The 19,166-nt window shown below is 42.6% G+C and overlaps 1 protein-coding gene across 50 annotated transcripts in view; it reads right to left on the minus strand.

Annotated features, from left to right (window-relative positions):
- Window positions 1-16,343, minus strand: part of PROS1 (protein S) — a 63,601-nt gene extending 47,258 nt beyond the window's left edge. For 10 of the 50 annotated variants that reach the window (XM_049105347.1, XM_049105348.1, XM_049105346.1 and 7 more), the window contains exon 1: window positions 16,166-16,325. In XM_049105347.1, the coding sequence (XP_048961304.1) occupies window positions 16,166-16,241 (76 nt within the window). In that variant the 5' untranslated portion in view covers window positions 16,242-16,325. Of the gene's footprint in view, window positions 1-16,165 lie in introns of all 50 variants that reach the window. The other 40 variants (XM_049105363.1, XM_049105361.1, XM_049105362.1 and 37 more) reach the window with 10 other exon arrangements.
- Between the last annotated feature and the right edge of the window lie 2,823 nt (window positions 16,344-19,166).

The following is a 19,166-nucleotide window of genomic DNA, read 5'->3' on the forward strand; positions in this document are numbered from 1 at the left end:
TCCAAAGCTCATCTCTTTTTCAGTTATGCTTTCTGACTCTCCTTTCCCCAGGCCCTACTTGTCTGGCATCCCAAGAATGAAGAACTACCCCTAAAAAAAATGTGTCTGAGAAGAAAATCTCTGGCTAGCATTTGGGTTGGCAGTGTTTGAATCTTTGTTTCTGCTTCCGTGTGGGACGAAGCAGGGGAAAATTGTTTTCAATGTACAAATAGAACAACTAGATAATACTCTGAGACGTAACTGCTTCACGTGTGTCAACTGTTGAAATGGCATGTTTTCTTTAGTCAAAGCCTGAGAAAAATAGAACTGCACATAATATAGAAAAAAACATTGATTAATAGTGATGGGAAAACATGTGTCCAGATATTACCAATTTTGTTTAAAATAATCACATAGTAATCAAATGTGAAATCTTTCTTTTTTTTTTTCTATAAAGATTTCAGCCATGGAAGATTTCTGAGGAGGGATATTTAAAAATGTGAAGATTGTAAGGACTATGAAAACCAAAAGATAGATTTTTATTTTTATTTTTTTAGGATTTTATTTATTTATTTGAGAGAGAGACAGTGCAAGCACACAAACAGGGGGAAAAGGAGAAGCAGGCTTCCTGCTGAGCCAGGAGCCCAGCATGAGGCTCCCCCAGGACCCTGGAATCATGACCTGAGCTGAAGACAGAGGCGTAACCAACTGAGCCACCCAGAAGCCCCCAAAAGATAGATTTTTCATTAGTCATTTGTCAGCCTATATAACCATTACCAATTTTCAAAGAAGCTTGTGTTTGCCTTCAGGAAGAAACGCCATGTCTGGATGCATGCCACACTTCAATCTTTTTTAAGTTAATTTTTTTAAAAAAGAACTATTATACTTGCTTTTCTCTAAAGTTCTTATTTCCCTTTATATTGAAGACTCTGCTGCTGACCAACTGATTCTTCTCATATTATTATGTCAAAGGTTAGAGAAGTGTTTGAAAAAGTATTCTCTAAAGGTGAACTATGCATGGAGGTATGCATTCATTCTTGAAGAGGACCAAGCAATAAATAGGCTGATGAGAAATACGTTAAAAGAGTCAAAAATCGTAAGAGTAGATCTGGATAAGAATTTAAATATGGGAAAGAAAAAGAGGAAATAATCTGTGAGCTGCAGGTTGTACATATCATTGAGTCCTAAAACATTTGCATTAAGAGAGATGAAGGCTGGTGTTCATTTAGATGTAGAAAAGCCATCGGTGCCATTAAAAAAAAAAAAATGTGATTGTCAACCCCCATTGTGGATGAGGAGGGAAACAATGCCTGAACTGTTTGGCCACAACAGGAGTGACATGGACCTCTCCTTACTCCAACACTTAATTACAACTTCAATTTACAGTCTCTAGTCTAGAAAAACAAAGAATAAACCAAACACTCTGCCATTGTTTCCCCAAGGTTAAAACCTTTGATTGTAGCCCTAGACAGAGAAAGTGGCACACGTCAGCTAGTCCTTCCAAAGCGACAAGGACTTCTACCCAGAAGACAGAACAGATAGCTTATTACCACCTCATCCCCCCCCCCAAAACAAAACCCTCAAAATACCCAAAACACAACAGTAATCATTGCTTTGATTTGGTGAGTGATAAATCACAGGGCTTCGCCTGAAGGGACACAGAGTTGGAGGCTGCGGGGTAAGGAGCGGGTCTGGAGGCCTCCTCCCCAGAGAGCCTTGGCCCCGGGGCTCCCCCAGCAGCTCCTCTCTGACGTGCACCAGACTTGCCCGCAGCGGCTCTCCTTGTCTCTCTCCCCTCCTACACACCAGGACACCCGAACACCTTCTGATTTTGACGTCATGGACCAAGAGGTTACGGCACAGGAAAAGTTGTGGATTTGTTCTATTTGACCTATTTGTTAGGATAGCATCAATTAATATTATTAGTTCACTGGCCTGTGTCTGTGTTTATGTTTGGAAAAGCAACAGGCAAACTGTACTTGGACATTCTTAAAGGCAACACTGAAAGAGTTGGCCTAATTCTGCACTATCCTACTTCCTGCAACATCCACCAGATATGAGGCAAGGCTCAGAAAGACTCTAGATACATCTTTTTTGACTCTTAAGATAATTGTTCTTTTAAATGCTGATGTGGAAATGAGATTATTTGGAATACTAGTATAGTATTAAGTAGGTGTTTTTTTTTTTTTTTCAAGTAGGTGTTTATGACTAAATCCCCAAATTTCTGCCAGACCCTTAGAATTCCTGGTTAACTTTCTAAAAGGCAGTCTTTCTAAAAGGTGCAGTCTAAATAACAATGGAAAAAAAATAATTTATTAAGGGGAGAAAATGATTGGGATAAGGGGTAGGGGAAGAAAGACAACAAAACAAGTAATAAGGAAAGACATATTTAACATACAGAAACTTTGGCCTTCTTTTTTTTTTTTTTTTTTTTTTTGGCCTTCTTAAAGAAAAAAAAAATTGGCCACAAAGTAGAAAAAACTACCTCTCCCCTTCCATAGTTATAGCAAAAAGAAAAAAAAAAAAGTAATTGTGTTCTACTTGACAAGGCATATGGTCTGAATGTTTGCATCCACCTCCCTGAATTTATGTGTTCAAGTGGAAATGCCCAGTGTGGCTGTATTTGGCAAAGGAGCTTCTTAGGAAATAATTAAGGTTAAATGAAGTCATGAGGATGGGGCCCTAATCCTATAGGATTAGTGTCCTTATAAGAGGAGATATTAGCAGCTCTCTCCTTGCAAGCATATAGGCCCTGAGGACAGGCCATGTGAGAACAGTAAAAAAGCAAGGTTTACAAGCCAGGAAGAGAGACCTCACGAGAAACTGAACTGGCCAGAACTTTCATCTTGGATTTTCCAGCCTCCAAGACTATGAGAAAATAAATCTGTCTAAGCCATGTAGTCTGTGATATCCTGTCGCAGCAGTCCAAGCAGACTACTATATAAGGCAAAGGCTAGTGACTATTACCAGCTGCCTTTAAAGACATGGAAAGTGGTGTTTATGGTTAGTGATGTCAGAGAGCAGTTATCTATTCTCTCTCCAAGACTGCATTAAAATGATTTCAGGAGAATTTTATTTTATTTTATTTTATTTTATTTTATTTTATTTTATTTTATTTTATTTTATTTTATTTATTTATTTATTTATTTATTTTATTTTTGAAAGAGTTATTTATTTATTTTAGAGAGAAAGTGAGCGAGCATGTGCTGGGGGAGAGGCAGAGGGAGGAGCGAGAGAATTCTCAAGCAGACTCCTCACTGAGTACAAAGCTCCATGTGGGGCTGAATCTCAGGACCCCGAGATCATAACCTGAACAGAAATCAAGAGTTGTGGGATGCCTGGGTGGCTCAGCGGTTGAGCATCTACCTTTGGCTCAGGTCATGATCCTGGGGTCCTGGGATCGAGTTCTGCATCAGGTGCCCGGCAGGGAGCCTGCTTCTCCCTCTGTCCCCCTCGGTGTCCCTCATGAATAAATAAATATTTTTTAAAAAGAAGAAAGAAAGAAGAAAATCAAGAGTTGGTTGTTTAACCTACTGAGCTACCAGGCACCTCGATTGCAGGAGAATTTGAAAAAGGAATAACCCGCAACAGTTGAAAGAATGGGAAGAGTCACTGGCAGATAAGAATTCCAACAAATTCTCCAGAAGCTGGAAAGCTGATGAAGACCTGTTGATAAATATAGGACAGGAAGGCTTGATCTAAAACAAACCCATGGAGTTACAACGGAAGTAAGAGCTCTTCTGCCCTTGAGAAGTCAAGTCTCAGATGATTAGTGGCAGGGGGAGAGAGGTAACTAGAAGCAGAGCATTCGTTTGAAAGTCCAGCAATGACGCAGCACTGGTTTCGCAGCGCACCGCAGTACATTCAGAGGGCGCCTAATAAACATTATCGTATAAGTGAATCAAGTCATGAGCGTATAAAGAGCTACGTGCTAACCCTCCCTTAAAAAACAAAAAAGCCTAACTAGACTGATGTATACAACAGAAGAAACTCACACAAGCCCCCTAAAGCCAACTCAGCACTGTTGCTTAAATACGAAGAGACAACCAAGAATCATCAGAAATATGGAGGAAACAAATTAACGCCTATCAATAGCATGAAAAATAAAACCAATAGGAGAAAAAAAAAAAACAGGTAATTCAAAGAGAACTTTAAAAAACATCTTAAAATCTAATGAATATCTTCCAGGCGCCAGGGTGGCTCACGGTGGCTCAGTGCTTGAGCATCTGCCTCTGGCTCAGGTCATGATCTCAGAGTCCCGCTTGGGGCTCCCTGCATGGAGCCTGCTTCTCCCTCTGCCTGTGTCTCTGCCTCTCTCTCTCTCTCTCTCTCCCTCTGTCTCTGTGTCTCATGAATAAATAAATAAAATCTTTAGAAAAACAAAAAAGCAAACTTCCAGGGAGAAATTTAACATGCATCCAAAACCTTTAGATATTCAGCTAACCTTTCTATTTCTAGGAAAGTAATCTGAGGAAAAGAGAATGGACATTTGTAAAGAAATATGTATGAATATGTGCATTACAATATTATTGATCTAGCAAAACACCAGAAATAATATAAATTTCCAAAGATATGTTTTTGATTAAATATATTATGATGAACATATTATGAAGGAAAATTATAAATCTATTTTAAAGTGTGACAGATTTTATTGATATGAAAGCTAGCATCATATTTTTAGGTGACATATCCAGTTAAAAATAATATTTGATAAAAATAAAAAATAATAATATTTGAAAAAATAGTATTAAAACACTATTCCATTCTTGCTTGTATGTATGTATTTTAATTTCTAAGTATATATATATTCAGACAAAGTTGCTTATAAGAATATAGAGGAAAGCATTATTTTGGCTAACGGGACTACAGATGCATTTTTTTAGTGTGTATCTGTATTCTCAAATTAGGTTATTTTAATCATGGATTTACTTGAATGGTTTAAAAATATTAGGAGTTACTAGAATATAGGGAGTAGTTTAAGCTGAAAAAGATATTCAATAAGGCCAGAATGGAACCCAAGGAAACTTTAATATTTAAGGGAAACTAGAGATCATCAAAACAACAGAAGTAGAATGAATAACATGCCTTATAGAGAGAAAGAAAATTTGAAGAAGCTAATGCTTATAAAAGGAGGTCAATTTCAAAAGATAAGTTTCGGGGGTGGGAGTGAATGGGTGACAGGCACTGGGGGTTATTCTGTATGTTAGTAAATTGAACACCAATAAAAAATAAATTTAAAAAAATAAAAAATTAAAAAAAAAAAGATAAGTTTCAACAGCATCAAATATCGTAAAGAAGTCATTAGTAAGAGGAGCACCTGGGTGGCTCAGTTGGTTAAGTGTCTGACTCTAGATTTCTGCTCAGGTCATGACCTCAAGATCCTATGACTGAACCTCACCTTGGGCTCTGCACTGAGCCTGGAGCCTGCTTCAGATTCTCTCTCCCTCTCCCTCTGCTCCAACCCCTGCTCATGCACATGTGTGCTCTCTCTGTCTCTCTCTCAAAAAAAGAAAAGTTAGAGCAGCCCGGGTGGCTCAGAGGTTTAGCGCCGCCTTCAGCCCAGGGCCTGATCCTGGAGACCCGGGGTCGAGTCCCAGGACGACAGGCTCCCTGCATGGAGCCTGCTTCCCCCTCTGCCTGTGTCTCTGCCTCTCTCTCTCTCTGTCTCTCATGAATAAATAAATAAACATCTTAAATAAATAAATTAAAATGTTTCATTGAAAAAAAAGAAAAGCTATTAATAATTATTACCATTATTTAGGATGAGAGCTACAAGGAGTCGGTTTCACACTAGGATCACTGTTAACATTCTCAATCACCAATACCAGTGGGAGGGTGAGAAGAGAGAAAATAAATCCTGCTTGAAGAAACCACTTCCTCAGGAAGTTCAAGTGAGAGCAGGAAGAGAAAGAGGGGTAGCAACTCTGGGTAGACAGAGTAAAGGTAACATTTTCCTAAAGTTGGGAAAGTCCCTCACAGAACACCTGTGACACACAATGAGAAAATGTCAATATGCCATTTTGAAAGATGGAAACCATCACACAGATGCAAGAAGTTATCATTTTACCATTTTCTGTAAAGATTTAAAAGCCATTGTTCTTGAATGTTTTTAAAGTCCATTCCAAAAACTGAGCAAGAGGACTAAGAAAAGCTATACTAAGAGATTAGAGCCAGTGAGCCAGTTCCTGTTACTTTCCTCACAGTAGAAACACTCAAGAATCTAGATAGATTATCCTTATTATGCTTCCCCTCAAGCCTGGAGGACTCAATTTCCATATTTAGAACAATGTAATATAAATAAAACTCTTAAATGAAGTGGCATTTTCATACTAACGTCAATAACACAAGTTACTATATTTATTAAAAGTAAAAAGGTAAGCAAGGAATAAAAAGCATCACAACTCTACTTTCTAAAGACACTATTAAAGGGCTACCCATTTTCTTCCAGTCTTTTGTGTGCAGTATTTTTTTGTCTAAAATCACTCAATCCTTGCCCATCCCCCCAAGTTATTATAATTAGTTACTTATATGTCTTTCCCAGATTCGTGCAAAATAAAATAGGAATATTTAGGTAAAAAAGGATTTACATCACCCAAAAGAAAGAGTCAAGACTCTGTTTTTGCATCACCAAGGTGAGTTTTTTTTCTTTTAGCATTAACAAAACATTACCCTCAATCAAAGCTTAACAATTTAAAGATAATTTGAGTTTTGCTACTGTCACATATCATTTTGCCTTTTTTTAAGTTTATTGACTGGTGTCCTAAAACCTCAATCTCACACCTGATAAAAATTCCAACACCTCTCAAGATGTCACATCCTTTTGGAGCTGAGGTTCTTATGGGCACTATTGGCTTTGTTTGTTAGTTTTCACTAAACTCTTCATCTCTGCTATATCTTATGGAACTATTCTCTTCTCTTTGTTCTTAATCCAGTTAAATGTGGAAATCAATCTCTGCTGAAGAAACCTGGGGGGGTGGGGGTAGGTGACGGGGGAAGGTACAAAGGGCTATGGTTGACATCAAAGCAACTTTTGCAATTTAACGTTGAGTCTTAAGAAAAGCCAGTTCCTAAAGGTCCTCTGTCCACCTCACATGTAATAATTTCCTCCTGGATGGGGTGCCTGGTGAATCAGTCAGTTAAGCACCCTACTCTTCATTTCGGCTCAGGTCATGATCTCAGGGTTGGGAGATTGAGCCCCATGTAGGGCTCTCTGCTGGGTGTAGAGCCTGCTTAAGACTCCCCCCCCCTTCTACTCCTCTCCCACTGTCCTTCTCCCCCTGCTTGTGCGTGCACGCTCTCTCTCTCTCTCTCTCTCTCTCTCCCTCTCTCCCTCTCAAAAAAAAAAAAATCTTACTGGAGACATTCCTAGAAGCTGCATTGTCTTGCCATATGGATCAGCTTCTTTTCTCTCTTCTCTGACAACCTCTCCCCCTCTCTCTCCCTTGTTGCCTCCCACTGCCACCCCTGCAATTTCCATTCACTTCCTATGCAGAACCACTTATCCACCTTTTCTCCTAGCTCCTTAGACACCAGCATGATTCAGATTTTAACGTGCATAGGAATTACCTGGGGTCTTCTTAAAATGAATATTCTGAATCAGTAGATCTGGTGTGGGCCAGAGATGCTTCATTTCTAACAAGCTCCCAGGTAATAGTGCTGTTACTGGTTCACACACTACTCTTGAACAGCAAAGTTGTAAACCATGTTTTCAGGACTCCACTTTCTAAACCTGAAGTCACTTTTCAAGGTAAAATAGTAGCAGTTGTCAAAAAAGGAATAATTTCAGTATTAATTGTTAACCATATTTTTTTTCACCCTCCTTCATTAACAGCCAATCAATGTCATTACACTATGTCCTCAGCTTAGGTCTGTTGGGCACAGTTAATTATGCCCTCTCTATTTAACAAATAGATAGTTAATATAGCCTCACACTTTGTAATAGATATCACCAAAGGTTAAATGAGCAATACGTGTTTGTGCTTCTCTTAGAGGAAAAAATAGTAATCTTAACCTTAGAGGAGAAATATTTGTAACAGAGACCACGCTGACCAAATATTCCATGTGTGTTCTTGAGTTGGGGCTGTGAGAATTACAAGTGAATTTTGTCCCTTTCGTGCACAAGTACACCTCCTCCACTGATCTCCCCTCTCCTTTCTCTCATTGGAGAGATCAATGCACTTGGAAGAGGATGCTTCAGATGACACCTCGGCTCGGGTGGCCCCTTTGATTTTAGCTTTGCGAGACCCTGAGCAGTTCCCTGGACCTGTGCCTGGACTCCGAGTTAATAAATTGTATCATTTTAAGATGCAAAGTTTGTGATAATTGGTTATACAACAATAAAAAACTTAATACCAAAAGGCATATATAATTTTGAATCAGGCTGAACGTTTGGCTATTGTTGCTTTCATTCCTTGTGCTAGGATCACCACTTCCAGTTCTAACAGTTGGCTTGGTTGGCTAATGCCATCCTGGGCAAAACCTTGGCACACACTAAATAGCAATGAAAAGCCAGATGTCCCTTGGCATAATATCAAAGAAAGAATTCACAAGGACCAGGAGCTAGGTTCTGGCTTGAATCCTTCACATAGTTCCCACCTATTCACTCTCTCACTTACCCATCCCGCTCCCCAGTATGAAGTAAAAGAATATTATTTCCATGATTATCATAGAAATCAATTGTTAAGGAAATCACTGGGGTTTCTAAAAAGCATTTTACTGGCTGTTCTCCCTAGATTGGAAATGCTGATGGCAGGTGCTGCAATGAAACTGGGCTTCCAGATCTCAGGGGGAATGGGAAGAACACGGGCGGCTGAGCTTAGGTGGCAGCCCATATTCACGTGGATCAAAGTCAGGGTGAGTGTAGTGGTCAAATCTTGGAGAAAGAATTGATGAAAATCTCCCTCGAATGAAATGGGAAAATTCTTCACTGAATTTTTTTTTAATCCAAAAACATTGCAAACAGAGGTTGTACTTCAGTCACAATACAAAGAAATCACCACCTCTCCTCAATTACCAATCTTGAATCGGCTAGTGGATCCAGAACTTCTTGAATGAAGGAGAGGAGAGGTGCTTGTGAAGAAGCATCCTGTACACAGTGAACTTTCCCTCTTGTTTTCTCCCACGCAAATTAACTGTGCTGAGTAACTACACCAAGGGAAGAGATTCCAAAAACCTTTAGTGATTATTAGATATTGGCCTTTAGGGAAGCAAAACACCTAAAATCTAAGGTTTGCTGGTTAGAACCGAGGCCTGTGGGGGTCAGTTGATTAAGGGAATTGTGTCCTAAAACGATCTAAATATCGATCCAATAGAACTCAAACTCCAAACTGTGACTCATTCTGCAGGTGTGACCTATTTTCAGCAACAATTTGGTCATGCAGAGTATTCCTGCCCAAGTGAGAGACAAGTTTTCATACAGCTGGGTGTTCAACACTGAGATGGAAGGATGCATATTGGCAGATCCCTTATTGTTGAAGCATATTCCATTTTTAGGTACTCTACTCTGGTCTGTTTATCATACAAGTCCAAAAGCTGCCAGACACAGATGGAAACAGGAATAAGAAACTGATCTCTAGCTCATTCAAAGTCGGACTCAAGCAGTCAGTGACCCATCAGATCCAACTGTGTCAAGTCGTCCGTAGGACAGTGGGGTACTCTGGTACTATCCAGGGTATCAAAGCAAGTCCCCAAACAAGAATTTCAGTAGAGGTGCTTATGATTTGAGAGCAAGTCACATTTCCTTCTGCAAATAATTAGTCTCCCTTTGAGATACTGCTCCTGGAATCCTTTTGGACTTTAGTGAAGTCTGCAAATCTGACCACAGGATACCTGGTGACCAGCTGATCTAAACAGCTCATTGTGAACTGGATGCTACCTCTTCCATCCAGCCAGAAACTTAGTTGTGACAGTAGGTCCCCTGTGACACATCCCAGTGGTATGCGTAGGATGGGACTAAAGGCACAACTAAGTGGCCTGGGCTGGCTGTTCGCTCTCCTGACGTGAAGTCCTCCCTCAAGCTCCCCTTACAGTGTCATGAGGAAAAGCCTATGACCAACCTCCTGAGGATGAAAATCAACTAACTGAAGACAAAAATCTCTAGTTTACAGACACTTTGTTGTCACATACCAATGCAAGCCAGAGGCAGATCTGCTATGAAACCACAGCCTGCAACGAACAAACAAACTACAGCCTCTCTCAAGGGTGATCCCAAGCAGAAGCAGAATTTTTGGAGAAGAAATAACCTCACTCTGGGCAGACATACATGTAGTATTTTTCATTGTCCATTTTGCTCAGAATGAGATCAGGACCTACTCTGCTTCCTGAGTGGTTGTAAATGGTCTGGCTAGCTGTTCAGAGACGATAAAGAGCTAGATATCAGGTCTAGAGACAAGGACAGTTGGCAAGAATGGTCCAGAGCTGAGACTCTTTGTGTTCCAGGTGAATTCTCACAAGAGAGCCCCACACCAGAGAAGTTCTTAATGACAAGAGGGGATAGAATGGTTCACTTAAGGATTGCCAGTTGTGTTTCTTCTCAAGGCAATCTAGAGCCAGGGTCACAAAGTCAGAAATGCACACGTGTCCCATAGGAACCATAAACAAGGGACGAGGATGTGGTGAAAGACGGCAGAGGATGGCTGGAACTGCAGCAACCTAGAGAGAGTATACTCTATCTTCAAAAAGCAGCTTTGAATCTGCCATGTTGGGATGTGCATGCAGTGTCGCCAGGACGTCCTTCAGTTCTTCAAGAGAAGTCACAAAGCAAAATTTTTGGATGAAATTTCCTGATTTTTAAGACGCCATGAGGGCCAAACACCCAAGTCTCTGGATACATTTGGTGCGAAAACTATCACTTGGTGTGTCACTTGGTCTACCATCGCTAGGTAGAAACAAAACAAAACAAAAACAAAACAAACAGCCACAGTGGCAAGGACGCAGACTACATATTGACTCAACTATACAGACTTTTCTTCACAAGGCTCTCACTCCTGAAAAACACCACATTTGCCAGCGTAACTGCCATTTCTTCTGCTGCTAGACATTGAACATATTACAAAACCCACCAGATCTTGGTGGATGATTGATTAGTTAGGGCTCTTTTATCATCCAGGAGGTGTACACTGTACTCAAAGACAGATATTCACTCGATATTTGGATGCAATTTTTTCTATTGGCATCACTATTGGTAGACTTATTTAATGCTTTATGCTAAGCCCCACAACTTTTTCTCTAACTAAGGAATTGACTCCACAGTAAAGGAAATAAGTCAATGGGATGACTATTATGGTTTTCATGGGTCTTAATATGTACCCTCAAGCCTAAAAGGAGGCTAGCCTTATATGACAACAGATAGATCAATTATCGAAGGCTCTCATACTGCCTTTTTGGACACAATGTTCTCTTCCAAAACGTGGTTTTAAAACTTTGGGATCCCAGTTTTGGGGGTTCCTTACTGAGTCAGTAGAACATATAGCTTTTGATCTCAGAGTTGTGAGTTTGAGCTCCACATTGGGCGTAGAGCTTACTTAAAAAAATGTAGTGTGTTTTTTATACCGTCTACAGTGCTTTTTTCTCCTAAAGCTAAAATACCCAGGTCAGAAATAAAAGTAGAAAAGGAAGAAGTACTTGTCATGATATGATGTTTAGTGATTGTTATGGATTGAATGGTATCCACTATGAAGATGGTAATGTCCTTAATCCCCCAGTACTTGCGAATGTGATCTTATTTGGAAAAAGAAGCTTGCAGATGATCAAGTTAAACAAGGTCATAAGCATGAGCTCTAATCCAATATGACTGATGTCTTTATCAAAAGGGGAAATTTGGAATACAGACTCTCATGTACAGAGAGAAGATGATGTGATGACATAGGGAAAATGCCTTCTACAAGCCAGGAAATGTCTGAGGCTATCAGAAGCTAGGAGAAAAGCGTGAAACAGATTCTCCTTCACAGCTCCCAGAAGGAATCAATCCTGCTGACACCTTAATCTCAGACTTCTAGTTTCCAGAACTATGAGACAATAAATTCTGTTGTTTAAGCCACCCACCTGTACTTTGTTACAGCAGCATAAGAAACTAATTCAACGACCTATTCTCATGTTTTTGTTTTTGTGTTTTTGCTTTTTTTCCTTGCAATTGTCTTTTGCTCATCTAGAAATTGGTAAATCAAGAAGAAATGCATTCACTATGGGACCCAATATATTTTCCACTGAATTAGAAGCTGAGACTGCTAGTTCTTTATTCCTGTTGAAATATTTTAAAAGATTACGCTTGTATGACAATAATCAATGCAAACTAGTGTTGTTGCCATGTATAAATCAAGTCTAGAAAGACTGTTGCTCCTTCAAGATGACTATTGTATACAATAGAAATTGTGGAAGAAGAGATGGATACAATATCCACAGATGGGAACAGGCTCAGATCCTTCCTGACCAAGAGTGTAGTTCATCTCAGAGATAAGACAACAAAATTAAACATAAGGCAACTGTGTGAAAGCAAAAGACATGTGAGTTGGGGAGTGAAGGAGGAGGTCATAAACACCAGCTCCTGCTCAAAAGGAAGACAGGTCACCCTAAAGTACTTGTATTCTTTTGCTTGTCTTTCTAGTATTATTAGTCTTTGGATTTCATCCATAAAGCAGAGCAGAGCACATTGACATGGGATTATGAGAGAAGGAGAGGAAGTAGGAACATCAGCCAGTGACAGTAAACTAAGAAATGGTAGCCTTGAGCCTTCCTCTTTGGGTGTGGTGACTAGAATCTATTAAGGAGAAGGTCCTTTCTACTGTACGTTAGTTGTTTGCCTTATATTAAAAATAAACACATTATACTTGAAATATCTCCAAATGGTGTTTATGGAGAGGGCATGTGTATATGTTGTCCAGCCAATCATTACAACGCATAGACTTCTCTTATTTCTGCTTCCTTCGCAGCTTCCATTCCTTTGTGGGGGCTGTCAGTCACAGGACTCCAGGGATACGTTAAACCAAAACAATCAATTCCTCTCTTATGGGAATTTCAATCATGGGCAGGTCCACCCAGGACTGGAAGGTAGTTAGAACCCAGTCATCTGATGGCAGCTCCTAACACAGCGAGCACATGAGTACCCACTATACAGATCACCAAGATGCCTAAGTCCCTGTCATCCACTGGCCTAGTTATTCAGCATGCCATTCAGTAGTCTTCCAACAAATCTACTCAGCTTCCTTCCTTCCTTCCTCCCTTCCTCCCTCCCTCCCTTCCTTCTTTCTTTCATTATTATTGCTTGTGGCTAAAGAATTTGATATATGTATCATCAGGCTTCTTATTTCTTTTATTGTAATATGTTGAAAGTTTAAATATAGATCATTTAGCTATAAAGAGGATACTGAACTTGGTGGATAGAAAAGGTCTATTATGAAGCATTACAACGTATCCTGGCATAGAATTGATGGTAAGAGAATATGGCACAAGGTATCATTGCTGCACCAGAAATTGTCTCTAACTCTTCCTAATCTTAATAAAATCTCTCCATCAGTGCAACATTTTGAACTCTAAAATAAAGGGCATTTTAAAAAGACAGGTAGATAAATGATGAAAGGAATAATTAGAGAGAAAGAAGGAAATTAAGAAGAGAAAGTAAATATGAGTCAGTAATGTCAAGAGTAGACTGCATTCACCTAGAAATGGAAGTCAAGATGGGATCAAACTAGCACAGCCTGAGTTTCTCCTATTTCTCTTCATCGCAGTCCTTAGTGGCAGGTGATGGAATATGTAGACAGTATATATTTTAAATCTATCTCTCTCCCCCTTTCTGTCTGTCTCTCATATTTATTAAAATATAAGACATTATAAAAATATCTTTCGCATATGTAAATGTCTTCAAAGTCAGTTAACCTCTCTGACCAATTCATTACTGTTAAAATGAAGTTAAACTGGATAGTTTAAAACTATCAAAACTAAAACTGTGATTTGTAAATCTTTTTCTTTAAATAGCAAATACATTTCTATTGACTATCCAATGAATTATAGGTCAAATATTTAGAATGCTAATTCTATCTCAAATGTAAAACCTTAGGGAGTAAAAACATTCCATCTGTATCTCTGTTTCCCCATCAGTTAACCAGAGATGATATTTTTTTAAGATCTTATTTATTTATTCATGAGAGACACAGAGAGAGAAAGGCAGAGACCAAGGCAGAGGGAGAAGCAGGCTCCCTGTGGGGAGCCAGATCCGGGACTCGATCTCAGGACCCGGGGTCACGCCCTGAGCCGAGGGTGGATGCTCAACCACTGAGCCACCCAGGCATCCCCAGAGAAGATTTTTAATACAATTAAACTACTCATACTCTTAAAAATAAAGTCAATATAGGGCCAAGTATTCTTTATGTCATATATTTATACTATTATTTCCTCTCCTCTATCAGTGTTTATATGTAACAAGTGTATTTCTTCATATATATGGTTTCATTACATTACATCTAATACGCACAGGCATATACATCATTTCAACTCCATCTAGATTCAGTAAAAATGTAACAATTCTATGAAAAGAAGAGGTTTAGCACATTCCCGTGATGAGAAGTAGTGAATGTGGAAGGCTACTTCTGCCTCTTTCGGTTGCCGGGCAAACATCTGATTGTTCTAATGAACCATATAAATGATGAATTTGTGCACGTGGTCCACATACAGGCTTCATGGTAATGGTTTGAACAGCAATGCAGCTATTAAAGCTCTTTAATATCAGATCAGCAAATGATGTTTTGACGTTGAAGTTAGAATTTTAAAACACCTCCTTCATCCTGATCAGTAACTAATTCAAACTAGCGAAATATTAGTAAATTCCTACTCAATTCTCCTAAAATTACCATCTCTGAAAAGTTTCCACAGGCGCTTTAGTAGGCAGCCTAAAAGTTTTTGCAATTCAAAGTTTATCTCTCCCATGCCATTTCCTGAAAATAAAACGTAGCACAAGTAAGCAGTTTAAATCAATAACCGTGCCTAAGCTTTGGAAACAAATTAACTGGCAATCAAAATGTACTAAAATGCCGTGAGAGCCCTTGTACACTCTTCACCGAAAACTCAGTATCCTGCCTTGAATCCACCTATGGGAACATAAAGAACTGGCAATACAATGATAAAATACAGAGAATTCGTGCCACGACCTCAGAGCTGTGACAGTGTCAGAAATACTTAGTACAAAATGACCTGAGAAGCACACCGGTTAGCAGTCCTTCTGATTTCAAGGTCAGAAAACGACATCTGCCTCCCGCTATGCAAACCAGCAGGGATCCTAAAACAATTGCTTTGTCAATGTTGAGATAAGCGCACTCGGCTCAAAGTCCAGAAATTGCAAAAGGGAGGCAAACTGCAGCCAGGGGTGCGGGGGGGGGGGGGGGGGGCGGTGGGCGGCCGCCAGCTCGGGGACACGCAGTGGCCCTCCGCCCCCGCCGCCCCCGGGGAGCGAGCGCCCGGCCGGCCCCCGGGGACTGCGGAGGATGGGCCGGGCCAGCGGCGGCGCCACCGCGCAGCGAGAGCGGCCCCGGGCCTGGAGCCAAGCGGCCAGCAGCTCCTGCCCCCGCCGCTCCTGCCCCTGCAGCTCCTGAAGCTCCTGCCCCCGCCGCTCCTGCCCCTGCAGCTCCTGCCGCTCCTGCCCCTGCCGCTCCTGCCCCCGCAGCTCCTGCAGCTCCTGCCCCTGCCGCTCCTGCCCCTGCCGCTCCTGCAGTTCCTGCCCCTGCCGCTCCTGCCCCTGCCGCTCCTGCCCCTGCAGCTCCTGCAGCTCCTGCCCCTGCCGCTCCTGCCCCTGCAGCTCCTGCAGCTCCTGCCCGGGCCGCTCCCGCCCCTGCAGCTCCTGCAGCTCCTGCCCCTGCCGCTCCTGCAGCTCCTGCCCCTGCCGCTCCTGCCCCTGCCGCTCCTGCCGCTCCTGCCCCTGCCGCTCCTGCAGCTCCTGCCCCTGCCTCTCCTGCCCCTGCAGCTCCTGCCCCTGCAGCTCCTGCCCGGGCCGCTCCCGCCCCTGCAGCTCCTGCAGCTCCTGCCCCGGCCGCTCCTGCCCCGCCCCCCCCGCGCCCCGCACACCGCCCGCAGGCCCGCGGCTGCTGCCCCCGCCCGGGAGGCCGGGGAAACTTTCCGGCGGCTGCAGCCCCCGCGGAATCCTCCGGCGCGGCTGCCGCGCGGTGGGCGCCGGGGACCAGGGACCGCGCGGCGGGCTACTCACAGTTGGCCTCGGAGACCGGGAGCACCAGGACCAGGCACGCCAGCAGCGCCCCGCAGCGCCCAGCCAGGAGCCTCATCGCGGAGCGGACGGCGGGGGGACCGGGGCGGCGGCGGCGGGGACCCGGACGGACGCGGGGACCCGGACGGACGGACGCGGGGACCTGCGAGCCCGGGCGCCGCTCTCCGAGGACTGCGGGGCGGCGGCGCCTGCGAGCCAGCGCTCTGCCCAACAGCGGGCGCCGGGGGCGGGGGGACCGCCCGCTCCCAGCCCCCAGCCCGGGAGGGGAAGTGATAACGAGGACATTTCCAGGAAGCTTTTCGAAGCTGGGGGCAGGGCTCAGGGGGCGTGTCGGAGGCCTGGTAAACACTGTCGGGACATCCTGCGTCCTCGCCCAGGTTCGCTCCGGTCTCCGCGCGGAGCCCTCCCAAGGGTCGGGGACGCGGACGGGGTCGGGGACGCGGACGAGGACCGGGACCGGGGACGCGGATGGGGACGCGGACGGGGACGCGGGCGGGGACGGGGACCGGGACCGGGACGGGGACGGGACCGGGATGGGGACCGGGATGAAGATGGGACAGGGACGCGGACGGGGTCGGGGACGTGGATGGGGATGGGGTCGCGGAGGGGACCGGACTGGGATGGGGACGGGTACGCGGACCGGGACGGGGACGGGCCGGGGACGCGGACGGAGACGGGGACCCGCACCGGGACCCGCACCTCCAGGGAGCTGGGGCGAGAGGGAACTCTGAGGACTCAGGACCGGGGTCCAGGTTCCGAACGAACGATCGTGCAGGAGATGGAGACATTAATCAAGCCTAGAAGCCAGTGACTCCAGGAAGGCCTCAGACGAGAGATAATGGAGCAAATGGGATAGTTGTGATCATCCACATTTTTCTTTCGTTCTTGTATTTATGGTTAAAAAAAAAAAAGAAAACCCAAACCTATGGCCAAAAAAAAAAAAGTTCTGAGAAAAAAAAAATGAGAATGTCTCAAATTCCATCACCTTCGAACAGCTCATGTTTTTTGCGATATGACCTCCACGTGTTGTGTTCAGACATGAACATTTGTAATGTTACGTAATATTTAAGGCTGCATGTGGAGCTAAAACGCCTGATTCAAATCTCAATACTTTTATCATGCACTCATTCTGTAACTTTAAGCAAATTGCTTAACCTCCCTAAGCCTCTGTTGTATCTCCAGGATAATAGTGGGTTTTCATGATGTTCATGTAAGGATTTAAGAGATAACACATGTAAAGCCGTTACTGTGCGTTCAGTAATAGTCCTGAAGGCATCTCTACTGTTATCACGTCTAGAGTTGCTGCCCACATGAGCCTACCGCCTGGTTTCCTTTGTGGGAGTGATAGACCCTCGGGGAGGGTCTCTTCCAGCTCCAGCTGCCTGTGGTTCTGCGACCCAGCTGAATGGAAGTTGATATTAGAGTCACTTTTTCTGATAAGAACACTTGCAAAGGAATTGCTGGATGATTCCCTTTTTGAAATTCTTTTCCTTCTTGCTCTGACTCTACCAAGACAAGCTATTCGCCAGTTTAACCCCAACCCCCAAGTGATTTAATTGTAAATATGATTCTAATCTCTGTAGAATTGTTTGATGTGCTAACAATCATAGCCTTAAACAAAATGACCTTTAAGTACTATATTTAGATTTAATGTAATAATTAAATTTATTTATTTAATACATTAAAATTTATATTTAAATGCACTTAAGCTAGGAGTCTTTCTTCTTTTTTTTTTTTTTTTAAAGATTTTATCTATTTATTCATGAGAGACAGAGACAGAGAGAGAGAGAGAGGCAGAGGAAGAAGCAGGCTCCATGCAGGGGCCTGATGTGGGACTGGATCCTGGGACCCCAGGACTGCAGGACCACATCCTGGGCCGAAGGCAGTCCCTAAACCGCTAAGCCACCCATGGATCCCCAGCTAGGAGTCTTTCAAGTAAAGGCTCAATTTGGGAATCTCCTTATAAATCTCAAAATTTCACAAGGAAAGAGAACTTCCAAAATCACAAATCAATAACATTCATAGCTATCTCCAATATCCCCAATATAAAAAAATATACAAAGTTTGAAGAAGGAAATCTTAGAGAGACATGAGTTACCCAAAAGAAAAATCTTGCTCTCCTGAAGACTTCACTTTAAAGTGATTATCTTTTTAATACCGTAACTGTGCATCACAGCGTCAGTAATTTGTCAGTGATGAAAAATTGTGTATCCTACCTCTACTGTCATGTCAGACTTTGAAAAATCAGTTACTGAGATGTTTAATAATAAAATTTAATAATACATCTTTGGATAAAATTTTCAGGTTTTTAATTTATCTCAGAAGTCTACTCTGTGACGATGTTAACTGGCTTTAGCTCAATAAATTAATGACTGGTCCGTTTCACTTGCCCAAAATTTATTTTCAGTACATTTCTAAACATGTTTGTAAGTTTGCTTATTTTAAAAGGAGTAATTTCCATGGTTTTACTTTGGGAATGTTACTTTGTTAAATGCTTGCAAAATGGATCAGAGCAAGGAAAGATTAGAAACCAAGTTACAGGGATCCCTGGGTGGTGCAGCGGTTTGGCGCCTGCCTTTGGCCCAGGGCGCGATCCTGGAGACCCGGAATCGAGTCCCACGTCGGGCTCCCGGTGCATGGAGCCTGCTTCTCCCTCTGCCTGTGTCTCTGCCTCTATCTGTGTGTGTGTGTGTGTGTGTGTGTGTGTGTGTGTGTGTGTGACTATCATAAATAAATAAAAATTAAAAAAAAAAGAAACCAAGTTACATTTATTCAAGAGAAAAGATGGAGATGCAGAGGATGGTGGGAATGTACAACCACTAGGAAAAATACTTTGGAAGTTCCTCGAGAAATGAGAAATGGAACTATCATACGATTCAAGACTCCCACTACTGGGTATATATCCAAAGGCATCACTATCTGGAAGAGCTATCTGTCCTCCCACATTTTGCAAAGCATTATTCATAGTAGCTGAGATATGCAA

This window comes from Canis lupus, chromosome 33, assembly GCF_003254725.2.
Source record: "Canis lupus dingo isolate Sandy chromosome 33, ASM325472v2, whole genome shotgun sequence".
NCBI classification, from domain to species: Eukaryota; Metazoa; Chordata; class Mammalia; order Carnivora; family Canidae; genus Canis; species Canis lupus.